The 14,398-nt window shown below is 47.3% G+C and overlaps 2 protein-coding genes across 2 annotated transcripts; both read left to right on the top strand.

The window, feature by feature from the left end:
* The first annotated feature begins 913 nt into the window (after nt 1-913).
* LOC102042257 (somatostatin-2-like) lies at nt 914-4,380 on the top strand. The gene is made up of 2 exons (XM_005427695.2): nt 914-2,910; nt 4,047-4,380. Exons 1-2 carry the CDS (start codon nt 2,815-2,817, stop codon nt 4,260-4,262), a joined length of 312 nt encoding a protein of 103 aa, XP_005427752.1. The 5' UTR covers nt 914-2,814; the 3' UTR covers nt 4,263-4,380.
* A 5,361-nt stretch (nt 4,381-9,741) lies between these two features.
* On the top strand, nt 9,742-13,700 carry MASP2 (mannan binding lectin serine peptidase 2). Its single transcript, XM_031062559.1, has 5 exons — nt 9,742-9,818; nt 10,102-10,321; nt 11,526-11,703; nt 11,946-12,077; nt 13,066-13,700. Exons 1-5 carry the CDS (start codon nt 9,742-9,744, stop codon nt 13,077-13,079), a joined length of 621 nt encoding a protein of 206 aa, XP_030918419.1. The 3' UTR covers nt 13,080-13,700.
* The last annotated feature ends 698 nt before the right edge of the window (nt 13,701-14,398 follow it).

Raw genomic sequence — 14,398 nt, 5'->3', positions numbered from 1 at the left:
AAGTCTCGGGTGAAGACGAGTGGACGGCACTCCCTTTTACAGCAGTCGCGCTTTAAGGTATCTTTTAAGACAGTGCTGCTTTACGGAAGCTTTACCGCAGTCGCGCTTTACAGCAGTTTTACGACAGTAGCGCGTCACGGCGCCTTTTATGACAGCCATGCCTTACGACACCTTTTGTGACAGCCGCGAATCACGACACTTTTTGCGACAGTCATGCTTTACGGCACTTTTGTGACAGTTGCGCTTTACAGTAGTTTTATGACAGTCGTGCTTTACGGCACTTCCTTTTATGGAACTTTTACAGCACTTTATGGCACTTTTAGAGCACTTTTTTGTTTTTATTTTGTTTTTCGTTTATTTTTAATTATTTATATTTTTTTAAATTTTAAGGGGTTTTAATTTAATTTTGATTTTTAATTTTTCTTTTTTTAAAGCTTTTTATTGTATTTTATTTGGTGCTGCCCAGACCAGCTCAAGCCGGTGATTGTGGTGGTGTTTGAGGGTCCCCAGAATGAAGGAAGAGATGAGAATCTTGACTCCACCTTTCAGAAGGCTGATTTATTATTTTACGATCTTTATTATATTAAAGGAAAATGAGATATTAGAACTATACTAAAAGAGCAAGGAGGCATTTTTTTCTCAAAAAAATTCCTCTTTTTTTCCCTTCCAAGGTTTTTATTCCTCCCCCAAATTCCCATTTTTTACCCCCACAATTCCCATTTTTCCCCCAAAATTGCCCCCTAAATTCCCCATTTTTCCCCCCAAATTCCCTTTTTTACCCCCAAAATTCCCAATATTCCCCTCCAAATTTCCCATTTTTTACCCCAAAAATCCAATTTTTCTCCCCAAAAAATTAAAAAAATTTTTCCCCCAAATTCCCCAATTTTTCCCAATTTCTTCCTGCCGGGGGACGGCCGGCCAAACCAGAGCCGTGCCATGCATGCCAGCGTCTGCATGGCAGAGAGGGGACATGAAAAGCCACTGAGGTCAGACTGCCACCTCCCCCCTGAGCTCTGCCCTGCAGGCCGGGTCACGGGCAGCCACTTTGGGAAGGCTGCATTTGCAACTCTCATTGCAACTGCTTCATGACACCCCTGGCCATCATCAAAATCCTCCTGCCTGACTGTCCCATGGACAGGACTGAACCCCAGTCCCGGGACAGACCGCACCCAAACTTTGGTGATGAACGTCACTTCGCTGACCGACCGGGACCGAGGGGAAAAACCCCAGCCGGGGAGTGGGGGGGGCGGGGGTGGAAAACCCAGCTGGGGATTTTTTATTCTACATTTAAAAATGAGTTGAAAAACCTGAAAAGCAAAAGTCACGCACACAAGGCTAAAACCGGCCAGCATGCACTCAGACATGCAGAGATGAGCGGACGCAGACAGACACAGTCACACGCTGTCACACACACTCTTCAGCTTACACGCTCACTGCAGCCCTTACTTGAGACACTGAAGAACATGCTTCAACACATCTTCTGGCTGCCGCTTCTTGTTGTCAAATGGTAGATTCTGGGAAATTCGGTAGCCTTGGGGATGTGTGAGACAACAGGAGGCAGTCAGCACGTGGCTATCTGACAGCTAGGACGTGTCCGCACTCTGGGCTCATAAATTTTCTACCCAAAATCCGATAGAACACAGATGAACAGTAAAGTTTTTATAACTGCTCTACCTAACTGTGACACGTGCCAGGGCAGGGCAGCGCCGATCATAAGTGGCACAATATAAGTACCACAATATAAGCCAACACAGGTACATACAGTATAAGCACACACTGTAAACCAACATAATTACATACGATATAAGTACATAAAACATAAACCAACATAATTACATGCAATATAAGTACATAAAATATAAACCAACATAATTACATGCAACATAATTACATACAATATAAGCCAACATAGGCACATACAATATAAGCCAACATTTGAGGAAATAACATAAAAAATTAGAGGTACCCATTGCAAGCATATGTATAAGCTGTCTTTATTTAAAGATCCACTTTAATGGACATTTTGTGGAACCACTCTGAGGGCGAGGTCCAAAAAGCTTCGTTAACCCCTTGTCTTCCGCTGGTCGGGCAGCATCTGACCCCAATGCTCAAGGGCTGCATGGAGATTCCTCCCTGGAGTGGGCTCACCCCTTGAGGATGAGCCACAAAGATTTGATTGTTGGACCGAGTGAGTAACTATTTCTACTTAGTAATTGTTTTTGCTGGCTTTAATGCCATGGCTGCAGTGTTCCTTCAGATGTCGTGCCCTGCTCCAGCAGTTACAGCTCCTGTGCTGGGCAGGGAATGCTTCTGGGGAAGGGCTTTCAGTCTCATTAGTTCCCATTTAAATCAATCAAGCTATATCTAAGTACTGGTGGCCGAAGGTTTTACCACTTGCCTCTGATTCATCTGGCATTGGCTGGAGGTTTGTGGGAGCTGGTGGGCTGTTCTACTCCTCATTATTTCCCAAACAGAATTTGGCTAAGTAGAAGAGGCACAGATGATGCCTGCAATTTTGTGACATGCAGAAACAGCCTGTCACTGGAGAGTCCCAGACCTTTGCTTCCATAGCCTCTGCAGGTCTGGCACATGGAAAGCCCAGAGGCACTGAAGTATCCCACTCAAGCAGCCAAATGTTAACAACCTCTCCAAAGCCTAATTTCCCTTTGATATAGACTTAATTGTTTGCGTCACCTACTGGGCTGGGGGAGGACTATAAAATGGCTTGCAACGATTGTCTGAGGCAGAAGAGAGTCCAGGAGCAGCTCCCTCTACCAGAGTTCCTATCTCAGCACTAGTGACAAGCTGAGCATCATGCAGCTGGTGGCCAGCCTGGTGTCCGTGCTGCTACTGGTGTGGAGTGTGAGAGCCACGACGCTGCCCGGGGAAGAGAGACTGCAGAGCACCCGGGTGAGTACAACGTGCCCTGGGTAGGAGCAGGATGGAGGCAAGGAAAGGGACATAAGGGCAAGTAGGCTGTACCCGATGCAACTCTTCCATCCCTCTATATTCCAAGGCATTACAGTCTGACGTGCTGCAAAGCCCCAGGCTGTTACTATGGCTTGCTGGCCGGCTGATTCAGGAAAGGTACCAGGACAGATGCCAGAGAGCTGGAATATGTGAAGTCTGAGCTAAGTGAAAACTGGCATAAAGGAGATCGGAGGTAAAAGGAGAAAACATTATTGAAAGGGTACAGCGTGAGAGAATAAACAAAGTACTAGGGAGGGCAAGAAAATATATATAATTGATAAAATGATCAAGGGAGGTGATATTTGAAATAGAATTTGTGGGAAGGACAAACGTTTAAAAGATAGGAAAGTAACAGAGAAATCATAAATGAAGAAATTGCATCAAAATAAAATTGTGTTTTCTTGTGTTGTATTCACAGGAGGAGTTATATTGACATAGCTCCGCTAGGATAATTGTGCTCTGAACCAGCGCAGCTCAATGCAGTGGCAGAACTTAGGCAATATAATTATCTTACCAACTGGCAAAACCCTAATATTATAATGGCTAGAGCACTCCAATAGCTTTGCTTTCTGTGCTATTTCCCTAAGAGGCCAAAAAGCATAACCTAATCACAAGCCCTCTCCTTGCTGCATTTCATTCTCAGCATTTTACTGTGGGGTACAGCCCCCCATGACCTTAATTTACTATTGCCTAGAGAATTGTGCTTCCTCCCTGACCTTCCCAAGGCGGAGGCCAGGCAGCCAGAGCAGCAAAGAGGCAGTTTGGCATAACTGAAATTTAATTAGTGCTGCAGTGAGGGCCTTCACAGCAATTCAAGCTTATTTGTTAGCCGCTCTTTTCCAGCTCTAACATGGCACATGAAGGCCCAGCTGGCTGAGCTGCATAGGGATGGGAGACAGCAGTGGCCTCTGCAGGCACAGATCCCTGAGCTGCAGCATGGCTCTGCCATCTCTTGGCTCTGAGATGCGGCAGGGCAATGAGACGGGGCCCCGTGGGGTGTGTTTGCATGCTCTGAATCTCGACAGCCACGGGGGACAAGCCTTCCATCCCTCGCTTTGCCTGCTCTTTGCCTGCAGGAACGGAGCACAGTCCACAAGGACGTCATTCTGAAGATGCTGGCAGGGCTGCTGGACGGCGTGGATGCGGGCAGTGAGGCAGCCTTGCCGGACATGCAGGAGGAGGGCAAGCTGCAGGAGGACCGGGCCGCGCTGGGGCGGCTCGCGCAGCTCCCGCAGCGAGACCGCAAGGCGCCCTGCAAGAACTTCTTCTGGAAAACCTTCACCTCCTGCTAGTGCTGCCCAGCCTGGCCTCGCCAGCCTGCAAACACCTTCCCACAGCTCATCTTCCTTGCACCCCTAGCTCCTTCTCCGCGCCCTGCACGCCTCAGAATAAAGCATAGCGCCTCGGGGACGTGTCTGTGCTTCTCTGGGGGGCAGCCGCGGTGTGGGGTGCGCCGGCAAGGTATTCACAGACACAGTGGGACGGGACCGCTTTGGAATGCGACGTTAGCTGTTTGTTTTTCAGAATCTGTCTCACACATAGTTTTGTCTGTGGAAAGATTCTGGCAGCTAGCAATCCAGGCAGCAAGCCAAAGAAAATTATTGTTACAACATGCCAAATACTCTTCTTAACCAATTACACAGAGCAAAAGAATACTGACAGTGACTTTAACCAGTCAACATAAGCACACGTAGCTTGGGTTAAAACAATGCTTGCTTGTTCATTTATAGGAATACAATGCATAAAACCCTATTCATAAATTCAACCTTGCTTCTAGAAACTTTTTGCAACTTAGAAAGCTATCTCGAAACACTAGACATAGGTCTAGACGGGACGCACACATTTTCTGGAGCAGCCATGGGGGACCATGGCCACTTTGGGAGAGGGTTTGCAGGTGTGAGGGGAGAGATGCAGAGGAGGCCCAGCTGTGTCTAAAGCTGCTGCAGCTGCCTCCTCAGCCTTTGAGGGACCGGACGGGTGTGCAGCGAGGTGCTGGGCAGCTGGGGCTGTGCCTCATGGGGAGGATCCTCAGTGCCAGCCCCTGGTCAGGATAAGGTGCCATGCCCCAGTGGGGAGAGGATGGTTTGGTTCCAGACGTGGGAGACAGCAGCACCCCATGCTCCTCTCCACGCTGGCTTAGTGAAGCACCCAGGCAGTGCTGTACAGATGTGGGGTGCAGCAGCAGCATCTGGGGAGAGGGAGACATGCCCAGAGCTTGATCTGTTTTTGGTTTGCCAGCAGGTAATTCCAGAGAAGCTCCTGGGGTGCTTTCAGGCTGCATCTAAAACCAAAATAATCATATAAATTGGCCATAATCCTGGGTTGAACAGTTGTGACTCTGCTCTGGTTCACTCATGGTTTCTTGGTGTCTTCTCAACTTGCTTAAACAAGCCCAAAACCAAACCACCTGGGTTTTCTTACCTACCCTCTTGGGTGCCATTTGCTGCCTGGAGAGTAGCAGAGCATGTAGTTTTATTTCTTTAGGATTATTGAGGAGATTTTTGAACTGTTTATTTTTAGAACTAGCAGGTAGTAAAAAGATATGGACAGTAGACATGTCCGAGTTCACAGGTATTTCCCTCTGAAGAAGGCTGCTGAATCTCTCATACTGGCAAAACAAAAAGGTATGAAATTTAGTCACTCTTTTGCTTCAAGTTCAACTAGGAACTTGAATTTCAGAGCTGTATTACGCTGCTGTGAATGGCCGTACAAAATAGGAGGCTTCAACTGTGTATCACTGATCCTGTCCCCAGACCTGATGAGAACTGAAGGTAGCTATTTTTAATGGCTTCATTTTGAGCCTTTGCATTTTGCTTTTGGAGCTCGGTGACCAGGAGGCCACTCCTGTCAACAGCAGCATTTTGGATTAATCAGAAAGCCAGCCAGTTTTGTGGCAGTTGAGGTAATGGTCAAGAAATTGTGCAGTAAAAACAAGAAACTCCCGGGGTTCAGTGATTCCCCCAGACAGAGCCTGCCTGTTCAGCAGATTGTGAGCTGGATTATTGAGTGGTTCCCACAGGAGAGAGGAATCTGGCTGCACTCAAGGCTGGAAGTAAATTTGAAAGTGGAGCTGCCCTTTCATCCCCACAGATGGCTCCTGCTACCGTAGGCTGAGGCACTGGCTGAGCACCAAGGGGAAGTGTGAGTTGCCAGTGCACCTGCTGTGGAGAGGGGCCAGCACCACGGGGACGGCTTCTTTTATCAGCTCTGAAATCAGTGTTTGAGCTGGATCTGACTGTGCAGCTTCCTTGGTGAGTCAATGTGCTGAGACTGAAGCGATGCGAGGTCCTGCCTGATGAGAGCATTTAGTGAGTGTGCCAGGATAAATCAGATTCAGTGTGAGCGACTTATTTTCCATTTTCACAAAAAAAATTGAATTTTCAGAAAAGACTTATAATGGCATTTGACAAGTTAGAAGGGAGTGAGAGCCTGCTATTTCTTTTTTAGATGCAGTAGCCAATGCACTTTAGAGTCTTGCCTCTGCTCACAATAACGTGTCTTGCTCTTTGAGCGAGAGCAAATACCCATAAGTTATCTCTGGGTTTTTTAAAAAGTGAAAAAGATTTAAAAGTTTGCCAGAAGGCATAGAAAGATCACAGAAAGCCTCAGAGGAGGCGTTTGGAAGGTGAAGGAAATACCAACAATTCAAGTGCATATCTTCCACCTCCCCAGAGAGCGTCTTAGTCCTGAGTGGTTGGCTGGGATGGATGATGGGTGTTGTCCAGCAGTCCCACAGTGCACAGGGGAATAAGCTGTGACAGAGGAGGGAGCACAGTATTTCTCTAGGCTCAGGGCATTCAGCTGGGAATGAGGAATTTCTGTTCTAGCAGTACACTGGGGACTTGCAGAACTCTTGCTTTTAAGCAATTAATGTTTAGAGTAAAACAAAAAAATAAATTACAAGCAATCTTTACAGCTGAGACCTTGTTGAATTGGGTTTGAGGTCAGGCCCACTTCCTAATGTAAGACCGCTAGTCAGGCAAGGTTGCTTTTAAAAATGTTTTACTGGGGCTGTGCTTGGCTGGTGTATTTTAGTCTCTTCTTGAAAGAGGGGAAGAAGCCAATGACTTATGATTGTGAAAAGCTTCCCACTCCTGGCTTGTACATTCCAGAAATTATCCAGGAGACATTTGGTCACGGAGGTGATGGCTTTAGAATCCATCAGTTTAGACACATGGTCACTGTTGGTCCTCAGATCTGGTTGGTTTCACTATGACTTTATTTATATATTTGAATAAAAGGAGATTGTCCAGCTAGCACTAGGTGTACTGCTCTGCATTTGTTAGTGGACTTAGCATGGGCAGCAGCTTAGCTAATAGAGAAAGGGAGAGCATTTCTGTGATAATGTTTTAAACAGGGACTTTAAGCCTTCCAGCTGGGACAAGGCTCTGTGCAGGGACTCCCCTGCTCAGAGTGAAACTCAGAGGTCAGCACATCTCCTTTCTTGAGAGCTCTGCCTTCGCCCTCGGCCATGTGCTGCTCAATCCAGCCAGAGTCCAATCAGTGCCATGGTGAGAGGCGGCTTCCTTGCCAGAAGCTGAGGTGCAGGTGTACACACAGGGAGCTGCAGCTGCCTAAAAAGCCGTGGATTGTGTGCTTTAGGAGCCCAGAGCCATGGGGAGCCAACAGCAGCCTTTGTGCTCTGAAATGCTGGCTTGCAAACAGTGCTCATCTTCATCTGTGAACTGATGAATTTACCCACTGCTGGGAGTCTGCAGGCTCTAAAGTGCCTTATGATTGCTCTTCCAAAAGCACAACTGAGCCCTGTCCAGTGCTGGAAGGCAGCTTGTCATTCCATGGGACAGAGAGGCCTAGGAGCAGAATGGCCGAGAAGAAACAGCACTGGTGATCTTCTGCTCCATTCCACAATAAAAATTGTGTTTTATTTATATTGCAAAACTGTCTAAATGGTGTGTGATGTGGATGAAGTCCACTCAGCCTTTGCACTAGCTTAGTCCTGTGATGGAAGGGAAATTGTGGGCAGGAAGAGCATCTGTGGGTCCTGGTTAGCTGTGAGTGCTCTCAAAATGCTTATGCACCTGGTGAGCTAATCCCCAGCAGTATTTTAGAGGTGAAAGGCTTCTGGGAGAAGAAACAGGGACAGTGGTTTTAGCCTTGTTTATATCAGGTGCTTCTCCTCAGGCCTGAGGAAAGCCAATGTGCGCCCCAAGTGTTGTTCAGTTTCTCAGGCTCCAGCACAACAGTTCATTGAGTCAGCAGTCCTGTTTCAATGTTTGGCAGCAGCTATCAGCCTCGGGGCATTCAGCAAATTCTGGGCTGTAAGAAACTTTTCAGACCTAAGATCAGAATCGACTTTCCATTCCTCTGCTACTGATGTGAGCAGGAAGCCTGAAGTGGAATGCTTCTGGAAGTGTTTGTGCCTATGGGAATCAGGCAACAGCTCAGTCAGGCATGGATCGATTTTTTTCCAAAATTTTCTCTCTTTCCCCCTTTTCCAGATAGTATAAAGTCCACATCTATCTTGATGATAGGATCATTTTAGCAGCTAGTGGGCCATGGGAAAAGTCAATGCCCTCTCGGTTCTTGTCCGTTAGCTGTGCTTGTAGGTATTGCTGCTACACAAGTATTACTATTTATTATGCTAGTATTTTCTCCTTCACTTTTATTAAATGGTGTTTTCTGTTGGCAGTTTGCTGAATGGTTTGTTGGCCTTAGTTTTGTTCATATAATAACTCCTGCTTTCCTGCCAGCACCAGCTTCTGTGCCCGGGGTAATGACTTTTGGCTGTTGAAAAGGTGTCCATTAGATTACAGGATATCTCAGGCTAAATTTCCTGCATGTGCAATCCAACAGTCTGTTCCCTGCTGCAGATCAGTTTTCCAATTCTGTCCATTTTCATCAGAGAAGAGATGGACTTAGGCTCAGCTTTAATATATCTGGGTTTTCGCCCTTTATATATTAGGCCTATTTGCATGTGTGCTGGAGTAGGAGTTTTGTGGGAAACCTAAATGCTGATTTGGAAAGAAGCAGTCTACATGCAGGAGACTTAATGAAGCTTTATGTCCCATAGTGTTTGTTCTCCCAGTTGAATTCCCTGGGCAGTGTGAAACCCCTGTGTAGATCCACAAATGTTTTAAAGAAATTTGAATTATTTTTTAAGTGTGACTTTTTACTTATGGGTGTTCCAGGATGGGCAGGATAAAAAGCAATCCATGCTCATGAAGAAGGCATGGAGTAGATTTCAGTCACCACAAGCGTGCACTGGATTAAAATCTGCAGCTGAAACCAGGAAGAATTCACATCTCTGAAACTGGTGCCCGTGTGTACTGCAGTGTTATGTTCCTGCAGTATTTCTGTCCTGTTACAAAGAGCCATACAACCAGGCCCATCACCATTCTAAAATCCTGTAACGAGCCCCATTATTTTGTTTTCAACACCTCTGTGCTCTGACGGTGGACGCAGCCACTTCCTGAGACAGGCTGCTTGCATTGGTAGTAAATGGGGACCAGTTGTTCAGAGGGGAAGAGCACTGCCAGCTCCTGTCTGGAGCCACCTCCTGCCCCTGCCTGCCTTCCCACAGAGCAGTGATGTTATGGCTCCCTCCAAGAGCCTGCAGCACTCCTAATCCATCCTGTCCATCTCTGCCTGCCTCCCCCTGCCGCTGACTGAAGCCTGAGCACAAGCCTGGCTTTTAGTGATTGCTGTTCCCAGAACTCAGCAGGCTGAAGGGGGTGGAAGGGAGATAAACATAAGGGTCCAACATCCAGACAAACACAGCAGAGCACACGCAATAAACGCATCCACCCCCAAATGCAAATACACGAGGAGGGATTCCTTGCCCGAGGCTCGCAGCAGAACAGGCTCAGACAGGAGGGCACCAAAATGAGGTGAGTGCCGCCACCTCCAGCTCCTCTGGCCACTTGGGTTTGTGCAGGGTCTGGAGGCGTGAGCATGAGGCTCATCCTGTTTAGCTGTTACTACAGTGACCCCACTGATACCTCCCCATTGCTTTCATTGTCAAGTGAAGCAGGTGCTGGGCATGAAGGTTTCAGCTAGAACTGAGTGACCTGATTTGGGATCGATACGGGCAACGAGGGTGTGTGGCTTTTGGGGTATGATCCAAGATAACGCTCACTCTTTCTTAGGTGATTTCTTGTCCCTTTGACACAGGCTGTTTATTTTGCTGGCTGTGCTCTATGGTGGAGTAAGGAGCAGCATTGTGCCACAAAAAATGTATGGAAGGATCACATCCCCAAACTTCCCAAAGGTCTACCCAAATCACAAGGAGAAAATATGGAATATTACTGTCCCCAAAGGATATTCTGTTCGCATTTACTTCACCCATTTCGACCTGGAGTTGTCCTACCTGTGTGAATATGATTATGTGAAGGTATGTGTGGGATGGGGTAACATGCAGCAGGTGTAGCTGTTAAAAACTCTGTTTATGTGATCCTGGGCACATGCAGAATCAACATAACTCTTTGTCAGCTCTTGATTTTAGTCTACTTATAAAGTTCAGGCTCAGCTGGTTTCTAAATTGTGTGTTTATTGAGGCCCACGGGACCAGGAAGCAGATGTGGTTGTCACATTGGAACATCTGAAACGTGAGATGCTTTTGCTCAGAAAATTCTGATGCTATTCTCTGGTGAAGCAAAAGGTGTGAAACTTTGCCCAAAACAATATTTGAGCGTTTTGCTAACTTAGAGTGTTTTAAATTAACAATGAAATGCTTGACACAGGTTATAATGGGAGAGCATAGAATGTAAGTGAGAGTCTAAACAAGACACTGCCAGCTCATCTGAGCAGGCACTCACAGCAGCAGTTACTGATTTGAGGCCGTGCTTCCTCTCCACTCCTTTTGTTGTTTGCGTGGGCCTGATGTGCAATAAGGAAGGAGCTGTGTGTGCAGGGAGTATGCAAACCCAGTTTTTCATCTGATGCAACCAAACCAGGCAGCCTTGCTCCCACTGAGAAACATCTCATTTCCACGCTTTTATATGGCAAGTTGCTCCCATTCCCCAAATGTCTGTTGTTCTTCATGTACTTTCCCTTGTGTAGGACAGAATATTCATTTCTGGTAGTTGTGCAGTACACAGCTCCCTCTTTACCATGCCCAACATAAACCCCACGTATCAGAACATTTCTCTTGTGTTAAAGATAAATGAAGAGCTGGAACTCTAATACGTGCATCGTAGAGCAAGTGAGTTACTTAAGGACACCTTTTTCTATACATTTGAATTTGTCAGTGTGCAAAACCTTTTTACCCCAGTTGTCCCTGGCTTTACCAAGGTCTGATTGTCACTGAGAGTGCCAAGTTAACGAGAGTATCATAAACAAAGCATGGCTGGCATCAGAGGTTCATGAGGATCTCTGAAAGGAGAAAGGGAGACAAAATTGTGGTCTTAAGTCACAGAGAACAGAGGAAATCCACTCTTACCTGGCCTTGGATGCGGACTGACCTCCAGAAGAACGTTTTGAGAGCATCTAATCTTCCTTCCTCACACTGTTAAACACATGCTTTTCCAGCCATGGCAGCAGGTTGGGAAGACCAATAATCTGTGCTCACCTGCTGGATTTTCCTGTCTGTTTTGCAGCTGAGCTCTGGTGGGAAGGCCTTGGCTACGCTGTGCGGAAGGGACAGCACAGACACCGAGGAGGCTCCGGGTAACCGGACGTACATCTCCCATGATAACCACCTCTCGGTAGTGTTTCGGTCTGATTACTCCAATGAGAAACCATTCACAGGCTTTGAGGCCTTTTATGCTGCTGAAGGTGAGAGACTGGCCCCTCTTGTAGATGGAAGAGCCACGGCTGTTGCGGGGTTGGCACTTCCCTGTGCTCTCACAGCCTGAGGCTGCTGGTGTGGGGCAGGACAAGGCGGTCTCATCGTGCAGAAGCAGATGCAGAGGGGCACAGCGACCAAAGACCAACCTCAGGAAACACAGGGTGGCTGAGACTGAGAGGACACTTTGTTGAAATCTGTTGTTTGCCTGATTGTGTGCTTTGCCCATTAGATATCGATGAGTGCAAACAGCCGTTGGATACCAAACCCCTCTGCAGTCATCACTGTCACAACTACATGGGGGGCTACTATTGCAGCTGCAGGGTTGGCTACACACTGCATGAAAACAAGAGGACATGTACAGGTGAGCTCTTAAGATTAGGAGATACTCCCCTATCTACAACATCTACTTAAATCCAGTCCTGACAATAATATCAAGGTGAAAGCTGTGGGGCTTGGTTTTCACTTTTAGTATTCCCCGTGTGCCTGGTGCAGCTGGGAGGAGGTTCACAGAGTTAGTCAGGGCTGTGAGCAGAGGTCCTGCTTTGCTGTGGGTAACTGGCTGCTGTTACAATTTTCTGTCATACTGGCACTTGGTTTTTGCTACTCCTTTCCACCTCTGTTCAGCTTTAGGTGAGTTGAATGGAAAATCAAGAAATGTCTTACACTTCCCACCACAGATATTTCCACAGAAAAGTCTTCACGGGTGCCAGTGAAGCCAGTCTTGCAAAACTGAGTATATCTTGCTCCCTGGTACTGAGATCCTGAGTATCCTGGACCCAAGTTAGTAGATATGTTGGGAAAACTACCAATTGAGTTGTGAAGTCTAATGAAGAAATAATTAGATTGCGGCCCTGTAAGGACCTGCTACAAACTCTCTCCATCCATGGCTGCCTGGGTCTGATTCAAGATTCAAATTCCTCGTGTCTCCAGAGTCTTGGAACAGACACGTTCATTCAACCTGCCCTTCCTAAAGTGATGCCTTTTAGCACAAGCATATGGATTTGTTGATGCTGTAAAGCCTTAACGTGAAGGTGCAAAATGGAAAGCTGTGAACCAGCAGACGAGCAGCTCTGCGTTGACCATTTGTGTGTGTACATTTATGCCCCCTCCTTGAAAAGACCTCTTGTTGTGTTGCACTGAGGTTCTAGCAGAGGCAGCTTCTCAGCAATAGTGACGGGCTGAGCTACCTTGACAGTGAAGACGTTGGGAATTGCTGTGACACAGCTGATGGGCCAAAGGTCTCTGCAGATCTTCTTCATGAGTTGAGGGCAAAAGCTGCCCCTGTGTCTTTTGGACTCCTGTTTGAGCTGGCTGATGCTGACAGGCTCTTTTTCTCCTTTGTTTTCCAGCAGAAGATATTTAAGCTTCTCCTCACTTAGGCAGAGATGGAGACAGATGTGCTGGGAAGACCTGGTTTTCTTCCTGGTTGCAGTCCAGGAAGGAAACCTGTTGCAGTCTGCCCGAGGGCTGAAGGCTTCTCTTGCTCCATGACTTGTCCATGTGGTTCCTTGCCTTTCAGACTTGCCTGCTGCAGTAAATAAAGAGGCTGTTGCCTGTTGAAAGCCAAATGCAGCCTCTGGGACATTCATTTTCTGATGTTCCCACGTGTCACTTGGGAAAAAAGAAAGTAGATCAGACGGGAACTGGTAAGAGACAAGCCATTGTGAAAGGCCCCTGAGCATCACAGCTACCAGAAGAGTCTTGAATTTCTTATCTGGCTCTTGTTGCTCAACCTTACATAGTTCTTAAACTGCAAGAAGAGCAGAACCACATCACACCTTTGTTTCCTAATGCTCCTTTTAGATATGCTCTTAAGAGAACTCCAGCATTCCAGCTGATCATTACAGACCAGCTTGGATCCAGGCATACGATTTTATTTTATGGAACAATTTTCCTAACTTGTCAAGAGTTTAAAGTTATATGTCGAGATGTCCCGGGCCGATCCCGTGAGTGCAGCCAGGCTGCATGCAGGCCACTGCTCCCCTTTGGCGTGAGAACACTATCAGGAGTCAGTCACGGTTTTTGCTTTAATTCTCAGCAATTGAAGATCGTGTCGGCGCGAGTCAAACCATGTAGAGAAACCGTGTGTTTTCTGCCAGCAGCCCTCAGCAGAGAGAAAACGTGTGTTTTCCGCCAGCAGCCCTCAGCAGAGAGAAACCGTGTGTTTTCCGCCAGCGGCCCTCAGCAGCGAGTGAAGGACTCGCTCCGAAGGGGAGCGCGGCGCCGGCGAGCCGGGCAGCGCTGCCTGCTGCGGTCCTGCAGCGCCGCCCCGCGGTCAGAGCGCTCCGGTGCAGGCGCGGCGCATCCCGCGCGGCGCTCCGGGTTGTGCTGCTCGACGTAAGCGAATCCCGTAAACCCCGTTCGGTTTAATTTCTCGGGCATTAAACACGGAGGTGCCCTTTGTCGTTACCGATCTCCGTCATTCCCATACTGTAATTAGGTGTGTTCGGTGCAGTGGATCTGGCAGCAATCGTCCTTTGGTACGCACCCCGAAGAATTGTTCCTGTCTATGCACGCCGGTGTGTACGTCTGCCCTTGCTGATGCCCTGGATGCTGCTACTTAGAGATTTGCTTCTAATTATGTTGAAAGAAAAGAACGATTTTACAACAGATTCACAAGATCTGCGGTGAGAATTTTTAATGTTCTTTCGTTATAGATCTCTCCAGGGAAGTTCAAACAGT

This window comes from Geospiza fortis, unplaced genomic scaffold (assembly GCF_000277835.1).
Source record: "Geospiza fortis unplaced genomic scaffold, GeoFor_1.0 scaffold662, whole genome shotgun sequence".
Lineage (NCBI taxonomy): Eukaryota > Metazoa > Chordata > Aves > Passeriformes > Thraupidae > Geospiza > Geospiza fortis.
This window is presented reverse-complemented; position numbering and strand designations above follow the sequence as displayed.